The following is a 20,974-nucleotide window of genomic DNA, read 5'->3' as shown; positions in this document are numbered from 1 at the left end:
ACTTTGGGAGACTGAGGTGGGTGGATCACTTGAGGTCAGGAGTTTGAGATCAGGCTGGCCAACATGACGAAAGCCTGTCTCTACTAAAAATATAAAAACTACCTGGGTGTTGTGGTGCATGCCTGTAGTCTCAGTTACTCAGAAGGCCAGGGCACAAGAATCACTTGAACCCGGGAAGCAAAGGTTGCAATGAGCGAAACGCACTCTAGCCTGGGCGAAAGAGTGAGACTCCATCTCAAAACACAACAACAACAACAACTAGAGATTAAATTACATACGTTATTTCATCTCATAAGTGTTTCAGAGTACCTGCAGGTAAAATCTCAAGAATTATGTCAGAGGGGATGCGCATTTGTAAATTTGTAACTGCCACCAAATAGATGTTGAACCAATTTACAATCTTATGGGTAATATATGAGAGTGTCACGTGTTAGTTTTCCCACACTGTAACCATACAATGTGTTAAACATTTTTGTTTGCTAATCAAATATGTGAAAATTGTATCTTAGTGTAGTTTTAATTTTTTGTTTTTGAGATAGTCTCACCCTGTCAGCCAGGCTGGAGTGCAGTGGCACAATCTTTGCTCACTGCAACCTCCGCCAACCTGGCTCAAGCGATCCTCCTGCCTCAGCCTCCCAAGTAGCTGGGACTATAAACATGCCCAGCTAATGGAGTTTTAATTGATCATGAATGAGGTTAAGTATCCTTTCTTATATTTAATGGTCATTTATATTTCATGTCTTGTCTTTTTGCAGTCTTTGCACATTTTTCTCCTGAGCTTATGTTTATTTTGTTTTGTTTTTTAATCAGCTCTTCACAGTCCATCTCAAATCCATTACAATGTTCTTTTTTAAATAAAGTTCATGTGTCTAGAATTTTGCTCATTTTATTTTTTTTAACTTAAATTTTATTTTATTGAGACAGGGTCTTGCTGTGTTGCCCAGGCTGGAGTGCAGTGGTGGGTTCATGGATCACTGTAGCCTCTACCTCCCGGGCTCACTCAAGTGATCCTCCTACCTCAGCCTATCTAGTATTGGGGTCCACAGGTGCACACCACCAGGCCCAGCTAATTTTTGTGTGTGTGTGTGTGTGTGTGTGTGTGTGTGTGTGTGTGTGTAGAGACAGGGTTTTGCTATAATGCCCAGGCTGGTTTCAAACTCCTGAGCTCAAGTGACTCACCTGCCTCAGCCTCCCAGAGTGCTGGGATTAAAGGCGTGAGCCATGGCACCTGGCCTGGCTTTTGTTCGTTTTATTCCCTTTTCCACCAACTCTTTCTGGACTACCTGTTAAACCCAATTCAAATATCACCTCCTGTATGACTTTAGGTAGATAAATTAGATATTATTAAAGAATAAAGTTTAATTATGTAAACTGTGATAAATAGGTAGGACATATAAGGTATTACTATTATGAAACTAAGCCTTAGAAATTTTAACAATACCTGCCTTCTACTGAGAGACGACCCTTGATCTCTCTCTTACTTCCTCTACTTCTGGAAAATGAATCCTTAAGTCATCGATATTGCTACAATTCTCAAGAGGTTTAAAAACCACCTTTGGCCAGGCACAGTGTCTCAATGCCTGTAATCCCAACACTTTTGGAGGCTGAAGTGGGCAGATCACTTGAGCCCAGGAGTTCAAGACCAGCCTGGACAACATGGTGTTACCCCTTTTCTACTAAAAATATAAAAAGTAGCCATGTGTGGTGGTGCCTGCCTGTAATCCCAGCTCCTGAGGAGGCGGAGGTGGGAGGACCAACTGAGCCAGAGAGGCCAAGGCTGCCATGAACTGTGATCATGCCACTGCACACTAGCCTGGGATGCAGAGCAAGACCCTGTCTCAAAAAAATAATTAATTTAAAAAGTAAAAATAAAAACCACCTTACCACAACTTTAAGAGAGTAACTGAGTTTGTATTTAAACAGAATGCTACCCATTCCTTCTCTACTTTGAACCTGTGTTCATCCTGGTATTTGAGATTTTAAAGGCATGGGAAAAGTTTTTTCATTTTATTTATTCAAAGTCACTTATTCAGCACTTACCAGGCACCACACTGACAGTAAATAAAACAGGTGACAGACTTTTACCCTGCCAATACTTTATTTCCAGCAATCGTAATTTATTATCTGGATTACTCTGTGGCCTTCCTGGGCCTAGACTTGCCTGTCTCTGTCCCATTTTCTACGTAAACAGCTGCCAAGTGTTATTTCTTAAACATAAATCTGGCCATGTTGCTTCTTCAGTAATTTCCACTGTCTGCAGGATAGTCAACCTCAGAAGGTGTATGTGGCCTTTCATGAACGTGTCATGGCCAAAAAGGTCTCTTGCTTCATCCCTTGCCAACCCGCCTTTACCTTCTGCCCTCCACCTACACACTTCACTTTTTAAGGAACCCTTTGTGGTTTCTCACAAACTTTCTCACAGATTCTCAAGCTGGTCCTTTACCCTCTCCAACTGCTTTTTTCTTTCTTTCTTTCTTTCTTTTTCAGAAAAGAGTCTCACTCTGTTACCCAGGATGGAGTGCAGTGGTGTGATCTCGGCTAACTGCAACCACTGCCTCCCAGGTTCAGGCGATTCTTCTGCCTGAGCCTCTCTAGCAGCTGGGATCACAGGCGCCCACCACCATGCCTGGCTAATTTTTCTATTTTCAGTAGAGACGGGGTTTCACCATGTTGGCCAGGCTGGTCTCGAACACCTAACCTCAAGTGATCTGCCTGTGTCAGCCAACTGCTTCTAAAACTGGCCACCTCCCTCAAGATTTTTCTAAATACCCCATCCAAGAAGTTTCCTTGATTCCAAATACGGATTAGATACTCCTTCTATGTTTACCTCTCAGAGACTGGAACTAGGTTTATCGTATCTTATTTATTTATTTTTAAGATGGGGTTTCACCATGTTGGTCAGGCTGGTCACGAACTCCCAACCTCAGGTGATCCGCCCGCCTTGGCCTCCAAAGTGCTTGGATTACAGGCGTCAGCCACCACGCCTGGCCGTATTGTACCTTTTCTAAATATCTGATTATAAAAGACACATATGTTTACTGAAAAAAAGTTCAGGAAAAGAGAAGTATATAAAAGATGAGAAAACATTAGAAAAATCACCTACTCTACCACAGGCAATCTGCAGTACTGATTGCAAACTGCAAAATTTCTCTATGTATCTCCACCTGTAACTCCAAGTTCATTATACATACTGATTTGTAACTTTTTTATTTTCTATTTTTTGGCTCCTTGCAGGAAACAATGACACTTTACTTTCTTAACACTGTTATCTTATTATTTTTCCATGTGGGTACAAATAGATTTAAATCATTTTTATTGGTTGTACTATTTTTCACTGTATGATAGTACCAACTAATAAACTTCATTGATGGGTGGCTAGATTTCCCATTTTTTTGCTCATTATATCCTGATCTTAGGTTTATCCTAAAATTTTAAAAGAGATCCTTGGGCCGGGGGTGCGGTGGCACACGCTTGTAAACCCAGCACTTTGGGTGTCAAGGTGGGTGGATCACCTGAGGTCGGGAGTTCGAGACCAGCCCGACCAACATGGAGAATCCCCGTCTCTACTAAAAATACAAAATTAGCTGGGCCTGGTGGGGCATGCCTGTAATCTCCGCTACTCCGGCGGCTGAGGCAGGAGAATCGCTTGAAATCGGAAGGCGGAGGTTTCGGTGAGCTGAGATTGTGCCATTGCACCCCAGCCTGGGCATCAACAGTGAAACTCTGTCTCAAAAAAAAAAAAAAAAAAAAAAAAAAAGCCTACCTGAGGTGTCACTGATTTTTAAATTCCCAGTGCCCACAACAGTGTCTGGCATACAGCAATTGTTAAGAGTTCCATGTAAAAGATGAGCTTAAGTTTCTAGTTAATACTGCGAGTTCGAAAATCAGACTGTCTACAAACACTGAGCGGTGCATTATTTTCTTGATATCATTTGCAAATACAGTCTGTTGAATTAACCTATTAATCAAAAAGTAGCATACTTGCCTTAAATTCTTTCTGGAAAAAAAAGCAAGCTTTGGGCAAACAAAACACAGATACGAAGTTATGCATAACTACGAGGCGAGTTTTTCCTGCCCCGGCAAAGGAAGGATGCATGATGACCTTCAGACTCCAGCACACACACGGGCAAGGATCTCAACAACTAGACAAAGCTCGCGCGGCTACCCGCAGCCTGTGCTTTCCAGGCAGGACCTCTGGTCCTGAGCTCTTTTCCCCGGCGTCCACCAAGGGGATTATGCCAGGTTTACAAAGGAGAGAGCTGGGATCAGGGCCAAGCCTGAGGTTTCCCGCTGACCCCTCGCGAAGTCCAGCGACAACCCATCGCTCCACCCCCCCAGCGCATGCGCAGAGGCGCCAGCCACCTCCCTGCCCTGCAATGGACTGCGTGCGAGGGTCCTCTGCACACACACTAACTTACCCGCCGAGGAAATTAGAGGACGTGCAGCTTGTGTACTCCGGCCCCCAGGCCCCAGCACGCTTAAAAACCAACTCCCGGAGGAGCGCAGTTTACGACCGCCCCACATGACGACAAACGATCCCACCTCTTTTCCGGTCCCTCCCGAAAAATATCCCCAACAAAAAGGTTCCGAGATCCACTTTCGCCGTCTGCAGCTGACTTTTTTTTTTTTTTTTTTTTTTTTTTTTTAGCAGCCTGCTCCGTTGCTCAGACTGGAGTGCAGTCCCCCGTCTTGACTCTCTGCAACCTTCGCCTCCTGGGTTCAAGCGATTCTCCAGGTTGGCTGGTCTCGAACTCCTGACCTCAGGTGACCCGCCCGACTCGGCCTCCCAAAGTGCTGGGATTACAGGCATGAGCCACTGCGTCCGGCCTGCAGCCAACTTTCATGACTGTTTTGTAACTGTTTTTTTTTTTTTTTTTTTTTTTTTTTTTGAGACGGAGTTTCGCTCTTGTTACCCAGGCTGGAGTGCAATGGCGCGATCTCGGCTCACCGCAACCTCCGCCTCCTGGGCTCAGGCAATTCTCCTGCCTCAGCCTCCTGAGTAGCTGGGATTACAGGCACGCACCACCATGCCCAGCTAATTTTTTGCACTTTTAGTAGAGACGGGGTTTCACCATGTTGACCAGGATGGTCTCGATCTCTCGACCTCGTGATCCACCCGCCTCGGCCTCCCAAAGTGCTGGGATTACAGGCTTGAGCCGCCGCGCCCGGCGTAACTGTTACGTATGTATGGCTATACTTTCATGCTTATCTAGCAAATTGTACATGCAATGAAACTGTTTTTACTACCATAAAACCTTTGAAGATCCTTTATTTCTATATGACCACCTCAATCAGGCCATTACTTTGTGCTGTGCGATATTTTATTGCCATGTAGCTCTAACACTTAACAGATGTCACTTCAAGGACTTTTATATTCCTGTAAAGACACTGATCCTAATGCTAAGAATTGTAAGAGTATGGGAGTACTTCTTCCCCCCCAAGGGAAGAATTGTTTCCCCTTTCAAGGCACTCAAATATCAGAGGACCAGAAGGCCAAATTTAAAAGTTCTTTTCTGCAAGTGACTATTAACCTAGACAGGGTATATAATACATCATGCAGTAGGAGGCTTTTGTGGTTTAGTCTAGGCAATCTTCTTTAGAGCTGATCAGTGATCATTAACATTTTACTTCTAAATGCACAAATCCCCACATTTTACTTCTAAATGCACAAATCTTTCTTTGGGTAAGAACAATGACAAATCTCCTTGGTAAAGGGTTCTTGGGTTCTTTCAATTAGTGAAATTTACTACTCAGGAATAGTATTTTTTTTTTAAAGACAATCTCACTCTGTTGCTAAGGCTGGAGTGCAGTGGCATGATCTCGGCTCACTGCAACCTCCACCTCCCAGGTTCAGGTGATTCTCAAGCCTCAGCCTCCCGGGTAGCTGGGATTACAGGCGTATGCCACCACTCCTGGCTTTTTTTTTTTTTTTTTTTTTTTGAGGCAGAGTTTTGCTCTTTTTGCCCAGGCTGGAGTGCAATGACGCGATCTCGGCTCACCTCTACTTCCCAGATTGAAGCCATTCTCCTGCCTCAGCCTCCTAAGTGGCTGGGATTACAGGCACTTGCCACCATGCCTGGCTATTTTTTGTATTTTTAGTAGATACAGGGTTTCACCACGTTGGCCAGGCTGGTCTTGAACTCCTGACCTCAGGTGATCCGCCTGCCTCAGCCTCCCAAAGTGTTGGGATTACAGGCGTGAGCCACCTCACCCAGCCAGGAATAGTTTTCCATTTATGGTTCTTTTTTTTTTTTTTGAGACGGAGTTTCGCTCTTGTTACCCAGGCTGGAGTGCAATGGCACGATCTCAGTTCACCGCAACCTCCGCCTCCCAGGTTCAGGCAATTCTCCTGCCTCAGCCTCCTGAGTAGCTGGGATTACAGGCACGAGCCACCATGCCCAGCTAATTTTTTGTATTTTTAGTAGAGATGGGGTTTCACCGTGTTGACCAGGATGGTCTCGATCTCTTAACCTCGTGATCCACCCGCCTCGGCCTCCCAAAGTGCTGGGATTACAGGCTTGAGCCACCACGCCCGGCCATTTATGGTTCTTTGCTAAAATATTGACCTCCTCCTCAGAGTGGTTACACTTCTCAGTTGCTATGTCCTCTTCAGAGCTCTCTCCCTTTAGGTACATGACCATCTCTCCAAATGAAGGCAGAAAGCTCTGAGCAAAAGAAAATGTAGCATGTGTTTTATTTATTGAAGTGACACATCCAAGGAGAAAGCAAAGTGCAAGCATGATTAAAGTTCCAGGAGCTTTGTTTAAAGGTACTTTCTTTGAATGTACCACGTATCACCGGGCTACATTTTAACAGGAAAGGGAATCAATGATTTGCCTTAATACTGACAAGCAGCACATCTTTTGAACACCCAGAACTAGTCTGGCCCAGATAAGCAAAACTAGCTCATAGTACTTCTTGCTACAAACATCAACAAAGGGATTTCCCAATGACCCTTACACCTAAGCAGTGTTGGAAAGTTTTATTGGCTGTAATGCAGTATATGGCCATTGTTTGAGATATTTCCCAGACTATTATCATTGTGGTCTCACCCATATGCAAAAAGTCTACCTATTTTGCTATAAAACTCTTAATGTCTATTTTGTAATTCAATTTTATAAACTTTTTTTTTTCATCCAAGGGTAAAGTGCTCCCTTGTAGTTTTGAAATGACAGATGGCTGGGCGCAGTAGCTCACGCCTGTAAGCCGAGTACTTTGAAGGCCAAGGCAGGTGATCACCTGAGGTCAGGAGTTTGAGACCAACCTGGCCAACAGGTAAACCACCCGTCTCTACTAAAAAAATACATAAATTAGCTGGCATGGTGACGGGAACCTGTAATCCCAGCTACTCCGGAGGCTGGGGCAGGAGAACTGCTTGAACCTGGTAGACAGAGGTTGGAATAAGCAGAGATCACACCATTGCACTCTAGCCTAGGCAACAGAGTGAGACCTCATCTCAAAAAAAAAAAAAAAAAAAAAAAAAGATACACTACTACATCACTCAGTTTAACTGGGAAGTTTTCACATTTATTTAAAAATTTTACATTAAAAAAAACTTACATAAATTGATAATGTCTATCATAACTACCATAATCAGAATGTGGCAGATTTAACCAGTCTTTTTTTTTTTTTTTGAGACAGGGCTTTGCTCTGTCGCCAGACTGGACTGCAGTGGCGCCATCTTGGCTCACTGCAACCTCCACCTCCTGGGTTAAAGTGATTCTTCCACCTCAGACTCTCGAGTAGCTGGTACCACAGGCGCATGCCACCATGCCCAGCTAATTTTTGTATTTTTAGTAGAGACGGGGTTTCACCATGTTGGCCAGGATGGTCTCAATCTCTTGACCTTGTTATCTGTCCACCTTGGCCTCCCAAAGTGCTGGGATTACAGGTGTGAGCCTCCGTGCCTGGCCAACCAGTCTCTTAAAAAAAAAAAAAAAAAACAACTCTCTGTACAAACCACAGTGCTTAAAAAAAAACTCTGATAAACCTTAATGGTATAAATATAACCCATGTGTGCTATTTTAAAAGCTAAAGCCCATTTCTCTTTTAAATTTTATGCATTACAACCAAATTCTACTTAAAACTGAGAAACCTGGCCTGGTACAGTGGCTCAGACCTGTAATCCCACACTTTGGGAGGCTGAGGTAGGCAGATCACCTGAGGTCAGGAGTTCGAGACGAGCTTCGCTAACATGGTGAAACGCTGCTTCTACTAAAAATATAAAAATTAGACAACTGTGGTGGTGGGTGCCTGTAAACCTGAGGCAGGAGAATCACTTGAACCCAGGAATCAGAGGTTGCAGTGGGCTGAGATTATGCCACTGCACTCCAGCCTGGGCGACACAGCAAGATTCCATTTCAAAAACAAACAAAAATAATAACTATGCAGTCATGTCGCTTAACATGGGAACATGCGAGAAATGTGTCAGTTAGGTGATTTCATTGTGATGTGAACATTGAGTATACTTATACAAACCTAGACAGTAAAGACTACTACACACCTAGGCTACATGGTATAGCCTACTACTCCTAGCCTACGAATACCATATTGAATACTGTAGGCAACTGTAACACAATGGTTTTGTGTATTTAAATACAGAAGAGGTACAGTAAAAATACCATATTATAATCTTATGGGACCACTGTTGTATATGTAGTCTGTCATTGACTGAAATGTCATTATGTGATGTATGACTGTACTCAGTACACTTTAGAGGTTTCAACATATTAAAATACGTATGGAGTTATGTAAGGGAAGAAAAACTCATTCTGGATGTAAAGATTTCTATAAGGCAACACTACAGGGACTGTAAACCTAATACAACTCCTATGTAAAAATTCCCCAATACAATAAACAATTCTTTACTATTACCTTTAAGGTGTTTTAGGTAACAAAAACCTCAAGACACTAAAAATAGACTATGTTTGCAAAATTTATCTACTTGGTATTACACCACTAGAAACAGATGCTAAAAAGGTAACTTTATAATGGCAGAAAACATATACACTAATGAGATTCCACAAGAATCTTTATTTATAATTTGGGGCCTGAAACAAATCTTATAATCACCTCTTTCAAATTAACATTTTATTCCCTTAATGGTGTGGTTTACCCCTCTCCACAAAAACAATTATAACTAATACACTAGAAATATTTTATTAATAGAATCTCTTAAAGAAGACATTTTCATTAACCAATCCAGACCAAGGATTGCCTCAAAAATGGAATCTGTTAATTTTCTGTTGGTGTTATTTCAGAATAGATTTCATAACCAAATTATACATCTAATTAACTTATGTGTTAAGTTTTTGCATTCACATCCTAAATCATGGAAGCCCTACCTTAGTAAATAAATACTCTATCACATGTCAAGAAAATAATGAATCTTCTAAATCTGCCACTAAAAGTCTGAAAAACCCAAATTTCAAATTATAACACTGATTTCTACTAATAATCACAAATGTCATGACGGCTTAAAAAAAAAACCTACAGATTTAACTGATAAGCTTGAAAATTACAGCAGAGTAAATAAAACTGTCAAACATTAATTTTGGCTCTAGTTCTTATCTTGCCCAAAAATGTGCATATCATAGCCAACAGAATTTTTCTGTAGAATTTTATTTTGAAAATAAGATTTCACTTCAAGATCTAAAAAACATTTTAAGATATGAAAATGTAATACAACTTATCTATTACAAATTAATCAGATAATTCTGCAGTTAGGTACACTGTGTTAGCTCGCCTACATAAAAAATATTGCACATTTTCCTTTGTCTTCAGATGTGACTGATGTCTAAAGTATATAGAATTCCAAACTATTTTAAAGTTATTCTGTGAAATGTCATCTTTATAAATATCAGAACTAAATGCACTGTAAACAGCCATTTTGGTAAACATGCATTTATTCACAGTTGATTTATTTCCTTTAGATAAATGCATAACTGCTCAAAATTATGTAATAACCTATGTAGAGGTACAAGAGCACACTATACAAATCTATTTCTATCTTCATTTTGAGGAAACACTGATCTTGGCAAAAATCTGGTATGATTTTTAAAATGAACTATTGCTGGTAAGAAGGCATACTTTAAAACTTTTCTGTGGCCTGCACCTGCTTTCTTTTTAAATTAAAATGTAAAAGCATTTGTTTTCAGAGATTTATTTATCACTGCATAAGTGATTATATTAAAAAATGGACCCTGAAAGCAACTGAGTATTTAAGTTAAAATGCTTTGAGAGCCCCATTCTACTCCTAAGTTATGAATGCCTTAAACTGTTAGACCACTCACTGATCATAATTTTAAGAAACAGACAAAATCAGACCATTTTAATGTTATGAAATTGACAAAAACCTGCATAATACAGCATTCCTCCATTGATTTGAGGTCATATTATACTTTAAAAATATAAATAAATATATTGAATCATGAGTATTATTTCTATAACCCCAAAAAGTGTTTCAAAATGCTTCTAAAACAGAAGTGGGTGACTGTAGAATATAGTTCCAGACTTGACTATTAGTGTCAAATACAATCGTTCCTTACAAATAATTCTACTGGTGCACTGGCTTGATTGATTCCAGCAATTTCATTTTACAGGAGTGAACCACACTTTATATACACAGAGAATATATTACTTGAAAATCCCCAAAATAGGAAGAAAAGTTTAGAAAGTTGTCAAATACTTCCAAATGAAAATAAAGGTCTATTTCTAGCCCTCTTTCATATCCTTAAAGTTGGAATCTGGCAAAAGTCCATGGGTACAATTTACAAACTTTGACAAACTATTAAGTAAAAACCATTTTCTTTGGGGGAGGTGAGAGAAGTTACCTTTAAAACCTGTTATACAAAATTCCAGCTGCCTTTTTATAAAAGTACTTTCCTTAGATTAAAACCATAAAATTAAGGTGCAAGAGTTTAACAAAAATGAACTAAAGAGCTTTATTGACATCACAGTACATTCAAGAATAATTTTAAGAACATTACAGCTGAAAGAGAATGGCATGTTTATAGTCTTATTATGCACTATTTTTTTTTTAAAAAAAAGTAATACAAAGAAATCCTATTAAGTAACTTGGAGCAGCATTGGAAAAAGTACACCTATTTACAGATTAAAAAAAAAAAAAGATTCTGGTTTCACCTACACAGCCACAATGTGCCTCTATAATGAGACAAGCCCTTAAAACTCATGGAATTTTTAAAAACAACATCATGGCATTCTTGCCACGTCATTCCTCAGCGTTTACGACGAGGAGGGGTTGTTGATCTGAAAAAAAGGGAAAAGACAAAATTTAAAAATAAAAATGTATTTTAAACTAAAAATCTGCAATTTCAAATAAATAATATTATATAGGATTTCTAACATTTAAGACTATGATTATTTATCAAATACCAAACTGAGTTTATTAAAGAGAGAGAGAAAGGACACTTTCAACTTTGTATAAATGCAGTCAAATTTTTAAAAAAATCAGACAAAATACTTTAAAAAGTATACTACCTTGATCGGGACTTAGACTTGTGTTTGCGGCTTGCCTTCTTACCAGACCTTTGAGATTTCTCCATGGATCGCGATCGACTATGTTTAGGCTTCTTAGCCTTCTTTTCTTTGCTACTTCCTGGAGACTCAGAACTGCTCCTTCCACTAGAATCAGAGCCTGAATGTTTTTTACTGTCTTTGGTAGTACTTTTCTTACTATCCTGTCTAGAATCATGTCTTATGATTTTAACAGATATAGAACCACTCCTAGAGAATGTTCTTTCACTTTCTCGTTTCCTTTTTAACCTATCATCCTGGCTACTGAACTTAAAATCTTTTTCTTCCCTTTTTTGTTTCTCTTTTCTTTTATCCTGTTCACGTTCCCTTTCTTTGTCTTTCTTTTTCCTATCTTTATCTATACTTCGACTCCTCTCCTTTTTCCTCTCTTGTTCTTTAGCCTCACCTTTATGCTTATGACTGTTGCCACTAAGATTTCCACGTTGATCATCAATTTTACGCCTATCTCGACTCCTACTTCGACTGGAACGATTGGTTCGTCTATCCCTTGAGCGACTTCTACTCCTACGTCTCTCTCGGGAAGGACTCCGATTTCGTCGTCTTTCTCTTTCAATGCTATTTCTATTAGATCTTCTCCTATCTCTTATCTTTACCCTAGCTCTATTGCTCTCTATTTTAATTCTGCGAGAGTAGCTTCTACTCCTGCTACGTCTAGCTTTGATTGCTGGAGATCTACTCCTACTGTGTCTCTTTTTCCTTTTAGGAGAAGAAGACCGAGAAGAAGTACGACTACTACCTGAGCTAGAACTGTATGAAGAGCTAGAGACAGTACTACTAGTACTACTAGTTCTGCTATTGCTACTGGAACTACCACTACTAGAACTTCCTGACCTACTCCTTCCTTGTTTTTCTTTTTCTTTATGCTCTTTTTTTGGTTCTAAAACGGATGTGGTTTCATTTGGAGTTCTCTTCTTTTCATTAACCACATCACCGTCTGCTTCTCTTGCTTCTAGTAGTGATAAACTATTTTGCTCTTTATGGATAAATTCATTCATCTCTTTTGTAACCCTTTCTGTTTGTTGCTTTTCTTCTGAAACAGAAAAAGACAAAAATACTAAGAAAATTTGAATGTAAAATTTTCATACTATCAAGATTTTTCAGTAACCACATTAAAAAAGTAAAAAGAAACAGGTAAATAACACAATACACCAAAAATATTATCACTTCAATACATAATGAATTTTTTTAAAAAGTGAGATGTTCTCTTTTCTAAGTAAAGTTTTGAAAGCTGGCATGTAATGTATATCTATAGCACATGCCTAGCCACATTTGAAGTCCTCTAGAGCGACATGTAGTTAGTCAAGTTACCCTCCTGGGCAGTGTAGCAAAATACAGTATCAAGATGTAGAGATGCATGTGAGGCAAGTAAGAAAAGACTTCCCTTTTGTCCAATTAAAGCAAAATTTTAAAAGTAAATAAATGGTTTATAGAAAAGTCAACTCTTAATAATTACTTTTCAAATTGTCCAATTTAGACTTTTCAAAGAAGAAATTCTAAGTAAATTTTCTTTTGTTATGTATCTTAAGTAAAAAACTTCTGTTATCCTTCCATATCCTAGCTACAAACTACTTTTCAATAGTCTTACAAATATATTTTTACCATTTCAAAAGTCATCTTTTTCATTTCGAGAATTTTAAAAAGAAGGGCCGGGCGCAGTGGCTCAAGCCTGTAATCCCAGCACTTTGGGAGGCCAAGGCGGGTGGATCACGAGGTCAAGAGATCGAGGCCATCCTGGTCAACATGGTGAAACCCCGTCTCTACTAAAAAAAAAAAAAAAAACAAAAAATTAGCTGGGCATGGTGGCGCGTGCCTGTAATCCCAGCTACTCAGGAGGCTGAGGCAGAATTGGCTGAACCCAGGAGGCGGAGGTTGTGGTGAGCCAAGGTTGCGCCATTGCACTCCAGCCTGAGTAACAAGAGCGAAACTCTGTCTCAAAAAAAGAAAAAAAAAGAATTTTAAAAAGAAACAAAAATACTCTAAATAGCTTGGCTTATAGCCACTGCAATGAATGGCTCCTAAAACAACCTAACAAAAATTTTGACTTTAGTTTCAGTTATATCACATATTTCAGTTATATCACATATTACCTACAATCTAGCCTTTATTTTATCCTTTGATATTTTTAGGTTGGTTTAAAAAATAAAAAGAAATACAAAACTGGACCAAAATTAAGTCTAAACTGTACTACACCTTCCATCTGTTTATCATGTAATAGCTGCTGTTCTTTTTCTTTTCTCCAAAAAGCTTCCTGTTTTTGCCGGATTCGATGCCGTAATTCTTCATCATCAGTGTCAGATGACTCAGAGCCTCTGTCACTCCTTTCATCTTCGCTGTCTCCTGATCCATAACCACCCAGTCCACCTGTGTGCATAAAGCTCAGTCTATCATATGAAAAAAATTATACTATGCACTAAAAACTTTTCAAGGTCTGAGAAGAAAGCTCATTTTTTTCATTGCCTTTTCCCGGAAGAATATCCTTATTCGGGGTGGGGAGAAGTATATATTCAGACGCTTAAGGAGTTCACAGAACTTTCTGGCAAAGGTTACTTATTATCTTATTCTTTCTGGAATATTTCATATTTTTCTCACTGTAAAGGAATCATAATGGGTTTGTTGTACTGTCCATGCTAACCAACGAAACTACTTAACAGGGCAGTAACAAAGCCACACTAAAGCTTAATCAATTCAATTACCTTAATGAAATTTATGATGATCCTGAAAATATTTCTAAAATTAACTTACATTGTTCAAAGTTTCGAAATCTCTAGCTAACCAATTTTTTCCCTAAAAAAAAATAGAATACTGTAATCTCCCCGATACAGAAATATCATGGTGCTGAAACTACTCCCCACCCTGAAATGATCTAAATAACCATAACAAAAGCACATGAGCATTTGGTTTTACCCACTTCTCTGGGTCCTCACAAAAATTAATTTGAAATGAAGAATTTGTGGAAAAGGCAAATTCAAGCTTTACAGCCTTGATAATATTCCATGCAAATAGTAAATTATGAACACATCACTACTATTATACTATGATAAGATAAACCCTTTCTTCTATATTTAAACTTGACTTGCTGCAACACAATCTATATAAAAGTTACTGAAAGCATTAGTGGATAGGTTCTTCCCTAAGGCATGTATGCAATAATTCGGAAAGTGAGCTTAGATACTATCAAGGCTAAATTATGAATTAGTAAGTACAAACTATAGGTGTTCATATATAATTATATATAATGCAATATTGGAGCAATAAGAAAAGCCTCCAATATAACTTGCCCCAATAAACTATAAATTAACAATCACATTTATAAATTTCTCACTGTGAATGTCAAAAAAATAGGCAAACCTTTTTAGACACTGACATAACCCTAAGACCTAGGTTTTTATAAACTGAGTAGGACTAATACAGTTTCAAAACAGAACACGTAGAGAGACAATGTATGTGTGATTTTTTTCCCTTTAGGCCCTCTCACAAATATGAAAAACACTTACCGAGTCCAGTGAGGGAAGCCAGTGCACTGGACTGTGCCAGCTGTTTTGCAGGAGCTTTGTATCACATCAACAACAGGAACAACATGTTAACACAAATAGCCACGATTTCATAGTCATGAGAGTCTACGGTATTGTTAAATCTACTACTATTGCTGCTTTTTGGGGAGAGAAGAAACATTAAAAACATAACATTCATTTTAAACCAGTATCATGTCTGGCTTTGAAATTATAACTCTGATGTGAGCCGAAATTGGTTTATAATGAGAAAAAATGTTGACAATTATATCAGTATGTCTATTTCTGAGATTATGAAACATAATTTTTTTCAATATATTTTTAAGTGTTACTAAAAATATAGGGGTAGGGAATCATTTGCTTCTGTAAGAGATAACTGGTAAACTAAAAACTGTAGGTTGATAATTCAAAATTCATTAGTCAAAATAAACTGTATTAAAAGTCATACATCAATGCCATGGTGTCTATTAAAAAAATATATCAGGTGAAATAAACTGAACATCAGAAATTTTCCATAATACATTTTAGAGGACAACAGCATGATTGCTAATTTGTACTCGAGAAGGTCAGATAAAACAAAAATAGTTGTGTATAGCTTTAATATGGTGTCTACAAATTTAATCTTTTTAAGAGTTATAAAACATGCAAGAGAATATTCAAATATCTGGTAGAAATCCAACAAGGACAACAAAAAAAGTCCAAAATAGTCATCAGAATCAAAATATCCCAGGAAAAGCAAAACCCAAAACACCAAAATATACCTTTCGTTGCTTTGCGATGTGCATCTTTGGCTACATAATAAATTTCTTCATCTGTGACATCCAGTAGAATTTCTGTCAGAAGCATTTTTGTCAGCAACATCTAAAAAAGTATTTTATACAGTATTTCTAATTATTATAGTTACTAATAGTACGACATTTTCAAAAATATTAAAACACAAAGCCTTTTTTATTTCCCAGACAGAGTCTCACTCTGTTGCCCAGGCTGGACCATAGTGGTATAATATTGGCTCACTGCAACCCCACTTCCAGGGTTCAAGTGACTCTCTTGCCTCAGTCTCCCAAGTGGCTGGGACTATCGGCATGTGCTACCATACCCAGGTAATTTTTGTATTTTTAGTAGAAATGGGGTTTCACCATGTTGGCCAGGCTGGTCTTCAACTCTTGATCTCAAGTGATCTGCCTGCCTTGGCCTCCCAAAGTGCTGGGATTACAGGTGTGAGCCACCATGCCCAACAGCAAAGCCATTTTATAAAATATTTTTAGACATCAGAGCAGCCATTCCAAGGAATAAACTATCTTGAACATTTTTCTGTAACATCAAAACTTCAAAAAAATTCCAAAATCACACAGATCAAAGAAAGAAATATTATAAATGTACCTTTATAGCATAGACAATGAATTAAAAACACTATTTTCTTTCTTTTTTTCTGAGACAGGGTCTCACTCTGTCACCCAGGCTGAAAGGCACTGGCACCCCCTCGGCTCACTGTTAACTTCCGCTTTCCCAGGCTCAAACAATCCTCCCAACATAGCCTCCTGAGTTGCTGGGACTACAGGTGCACCTCACTATGCCCGGCTAATTTTCTGTAGCGACAAGTTCTCACTGTATTGCCCAGGCTGGTCTCAAACTCCTGGACTCAAGCAATCCTTCTGTCTCAGCTCCCTGAAACTAAGATTACCCCAGCCTGAAATCAAAACATTTTAAAAAGTCCCTATTAATGAAAGTTTCTATCAACATTTTTAGTTGAAAAGAGTGTCTCTTCATTTAATATTGGTAGGCAGCTCTAGTTTCTATTTTTTCCTTTAAAACTCTCAAAAAAAAATTACAAACAAAATAAATCCTTCTGCATAGCAAGAAATTTAACATTCTACCATTTGATACTCTTTCTCTTCTTCAGACATCTCAGGCTCACTGTGTTCTTCTTGAGGAACTGGGGATGGACTTCTGGTGACTTTCCCACTACTTGCAGCCTCAACATTTTCAGTGTCTTCTTCTTCCTCATCACTATCCTATAAAAAATAATAGTATAGTAGTCTAAATCCATGTTTATAATGTAAAATCCTTATCTTACATATCAAAAATCTTAAACCCCAAATTAAAGTCTATGAAACAGAAATATGAGAGAAATTGCTATCTAAGTTACATTTACTAAAGATTTCATTTGATAATTTAAAAAGTATAACCTGGGAAAAATATCAGATTATAAGATGTTTAGGAAAATCATTTTTTTTTTCAATTTTCTTTTTCCCTTAGTCAATTTTAACCTATTTTATAACTACCCAGGAAAACATCATGCCCAGAGATGGATTTAATTAATATCTATTACATATGATGAACCTGAAATGAGAGGCTTATAGAACTTTAGGTAACTGACCACAGACATATTATTCATTTTAACTTTTACAGCTATATATTGAAGCTATTTACCTAAAATTGCATGACTTAAAATGAAAAATCTCTAATCAGATTTTTCAGGGTCAAGATCTCAGCTGGCCCTGAAACTCAGTAAAACTTGCTTCTTTTTAGCTCCATGATGAACAGATAAAAATGAGGTCTACACTTCAGACTTAACAAATGCCAGCAGTTTGTCTTCTTTGTATGGTTTTAGGTTTCAGCATCCAGACAGCATGTGACCCTTTCCTTTGTCAGAGAAGTGTCCCCTAGTAACTTTTAATAATCTTACTAGGTAAAAGACAAGATGACCATCTAAATACTACTACTGAAAGGCTACTTGAACCAAGGGAAAAATATATGTAACACAATCCCACAGGCATTTGGGAGGAAAGAGGAAGGACAATTTCCAAACAAATTTTTTTTTTTTTTTTTTTGGAGACGGAGTTTCGCTCTTGTTACCCAGGCTGGAGTGCAATGGCGCGATCTCGGCTCACCGCAACCTCCGCCTCCTGGGTTCAGGCAATTCTCCTGCCTCAGCTTCCTGAGTAGTTGGGATTACAGGCACGCGCCACCACGCCCAGCTAGTTTTTTGTATTTTTAGTAGAGACGGGGTTTCACCATGTTGACCAGGATGGTCTCGATCTCTCGACCTCGTGATCCACCCGCCTCGGCCTCCCTAAGTGCTGGGATTACAGGCTTGAGCCACCGCGCCCGGCCTTTTTCCAAACAAATTTTTGACGCTTAAAAAAAAATCACATTTGGAACACCACTGTTTCATAAAGATTAAAAAAAAAAAAGACTGGGCAGACTGGTTCATGTCTGTAATCCCAGCACTTTGGGGAGCCTAGGTGGGAGAATCGTTTGAAGCTAGGAGTTCAAGACTAGCCTGGGCAACACAATGAAACTCCATGTCTACAAAAAATACAAAAATTAGCCAGGAGTGGTGGTGTGCACCTCTAGTCCTAGCTACTTGGAAGGCTGAGGTGAGAGGACTGCTTGAGTCCATGAGTTCAAGGCTACAGTAAGCTTTGATCGTGCAACCGCACTCCAGCCTGAGTAACAGAGTGAGACCCTGTTTCCCCAACTGCCAAAAAAAAAAAAGATACGCTTTACTAGTGTTTTCCTGTTGTTTCTTATTTTTGTTAACAACTAGAATAAAAACACTGGTTTGGCATAGGGCTTTTGGGAAAAATAATTTAAGCAAAACTAATGCCTGCCAAAATCTAGTTATTTTCCTCTCCTTGAGACTTATTTCTAAAGCACAAAACGGCTGTGGAAGAGAGACTTATTTCCTGAGTTGCATGTGGCTATCATATCTGTTGAATAATAAAGTGCTGTGGCTATCATATCTGTTGAATAAAAAAGTTTCTAAACCACTCAAGCCATCTAACTGATGAAGATTTAAAGATTTAAAATGTTGTCATACTTCCAGTGCTCATATTAAAACAATAAAAAATATTACATCCTCAGGTATAGTTTAAATGTTCAAAAGAGGCAGATTTTACTTCTCTATTACTTATTTTAACATAGATTGGTATTATAATCTACCATTAGGGAGTCAGCTGTACCACAATGAACGAATACAGACTATTTATCAAGATCGAACCAGCTCTCTGGAATGGAATGTTTATAAACTTACCGTCCCATTTTCTCCTTACTCTATCTTCAGTAACACAAATATAAAAACAATCCTCGGTTGGGCACAGTGGCTCAAGCCTGTAATCCCAGCACTTTGGGAGTCTGAAGCAGGTGGATCACCTGAGGTCAGGAGTTCAAGACCAGCCTGACCAACATAGTGAAACACTATCTCTACTAAAAGTGCAAAAATTAGCCGGGTGTGGGGGTGTGTGCCTATAGTCCCAGCTACTCAGGAGGCTGAGACAGGATAATCACTTGAACCCGGGAGGTGGAGGCTGCAGTGAGCTGAGTTTGCGCTACTGCACTCCAGCCTGGGTGACAGAGCAAGACTCTGTCTCAAAAATAAAATAAAATAAAAAACACAATCCTCAATATACTAATGAATGTAATCTTAGGAACATCACTCTAATACTTTTCTATAGACTAAAATATCTCACACAAACAAGATTATCACGTGGAGTTTCATGTTGGAGATTTTACTTACAAATTTACTTCTCTGAGGTAAACGAGGGCCATCCCCTCCTTCAGCATCTTCTGTGGTCTTTTTTTCTTTTTTAGACAACTGTGAACGTTGTTGTTCCATTCTTTCCTTCTCCAATTTCTTCTGCTTTTCACGTTCCATTTTTTCAAGACCTTCACGAATCCAAGCTGGAAGAGTCCTGCGTTTTACTGCATCTGTTTCACGTGGGAAAAATATATACAAGTCAGTTAAGTAAAAATATTTCCACAAACTTTCGAGTAAATTTTTAAAATATCCTATTAAATATCATGCTTTTCTTAAAAGCCATCACTTTTAACAGCAGGGAACACTGCTCTATGCTTACAATTTGCCAGGACACAATGAAATCATGTTAAACCATCATCTCATTAATCCTTACAAAAGCCCTCAGAGATCACTACTATGTCTCCACTTTTTTCCACAGGTGAGGAAACTAAGACTCGAAAAAATTAAGTGATTTGCTAATAAGTTAAAAAAGCAGTAAAGTTAGAATCTTCCTAAAATGTAAAAACCCTTTGGGAGACCGAGGTGGGTGGATCATGAGGTCAAGAGATCAAGACCATCCTGGTCAACACGGTGAAACCCCGTCTCTACTAAAAATATAAAAAATTAGATGGGCACGGTGGCACGTGCCTGTAATCCCAGCTACTCAGGAGGCTGAAGCAGGAGAATTGCCTGAACCCAAGAGGTGGAGGTTGCGGTGAGCCAAGACCGTGCCACTGCACTCCAGCCTGGGTAACAAGAGCAAAATTCCGTCTCAAAAAACAAACAAACAAAAATGTAAAATGCAAAGATTTATTAATAAATGCTCTTAGGCTGGGTGCAGTGGCTCATGCTTATAATCCCAGCACTTTGGGAGATTTCAAAATAAAATAAAATAAAATACAAAAACATAATCCTCAATATACTTAATGAATGTAATCTTAGGAATATCACTCTAATACTTTTCTGTAGGCTAAAATATCTATCTCACACAAACAAGATTATCACACGGAGTTTCATGTTGGAGATTTTATTTAATCTCCAGTGGCTCATGCTTGTAATCCCAGCACTTTGGGAGGCTGAGGGAAGGTGGATCCCAAGGTCAAAAGATCAAGACCATCCTGGCCCACATGGTGAAACCCCATCTCTACTAAAAATACAAAAATTATCTGGGCATGGTGGTGCATGCCTGTAATCCAAGCTACTCAGGAGTCTGAGGCAGGAGAATTGCCTGAACCCAGGAGGTGAAGGTTGCGGTGAGCTGAGATCATGACACTGCACTCCAGCGTGGCAGCACAGTGAGACTCCATCTCAAAAAAAAAAAAAAAAAAAAGCTCTTGTCCATTAAATATTGAATGATTTAGAACTTTACAGATATAAAGTGGCACAAACA

At 38.8% G+C, this 20,974-nt stretch overlaps 2 protein-coding genes across 4 annotated transcripts in view; both read right to left on the bottom strand.

Moving 5' to 3' along the window:
• COQ3 (coenzyme Q3, methyltransferase) overlaps positions 1–4,597 on the bottom strand; it is a 35,774-nt gene extending 31,177 nt beyond the window's left edge. Inside the window, exon 1 of one of the 2 annotated variants that reach the window (XM_074397681.1) lies at positions 4,419–4,597. In XM_074397681.1, coding sequence (XP_074253782.1) covers positions 4,419–4,524 — 106 coding nt within the window. In that variant the 5' untranslated portion in view covers positions 4,525–4,597. The remainder of the gene's footprint in view (positions 1–4,418) is intronic. The other variant, XM_039465760.2, reaches the window with a different exon arrangement.
• Positions 4,598–7,501: 2,904 nt separating this feature from the next.
• PNISR (PNN interacting serine and arginine rich protein) overlaps positions 7,502–20,974 on the bottom strand; it is a 29,487-nt gene continuing 16,014 nt past the window's right edge. For both annotated transcript variants that reach the window (XM_010333770.3, XM_039465747.2), the window contains exons 7-13: positions 19,585–19,775; positions 16,940–17,077; positions 15,827–15,926; positions 15,051–15,104; positions 13,747–13,917; positions 11,500–12,586; positions 7,502–11,268 (exon numbers count right to left, since the gene is read on the bottom strand). In XM_010333770.3, coding sequence (XP_010332072.2) covers positions 11,238–11,268; positions 11,500–12,586; positions 13,747–13,917; positions 15,051–15,104; positions 15,827–15,926; positions 16,940–17,077; positions 19,585–19,775 — 1,772 coding nt within the window. In that variant the 3' untranslated portion in view covers positions 7,502–11,237. The remainder of the gene's footprint in view (positions 11,269–11,499; positions 12,587–13,746; positions 13,918–15,050; positions 15,105–15,826; positions 15,927–16,939; positions 17,078–19,584; positions 19,776–20,974) is intronic.

This window comes from Saimiri boliviensis, chromosome 4 (genome assembly GCF_048565385.1).
Source record: "Saimiri boliviensis isolate mSaiBol1 chromosome 4, mSaiBol1.pri, whole genome shotgun sequence".
Lineage (NCBI taxonomy): Eukaryota > Metazoa > Chordata > Mammalia > Primates > Cebidae > Saimiri > Saimiri boliviensis.
Note: the sequence above shows the minus strand (reverse complement) of the source record. Positions and strands in the feature narration are given on the sequence as shown.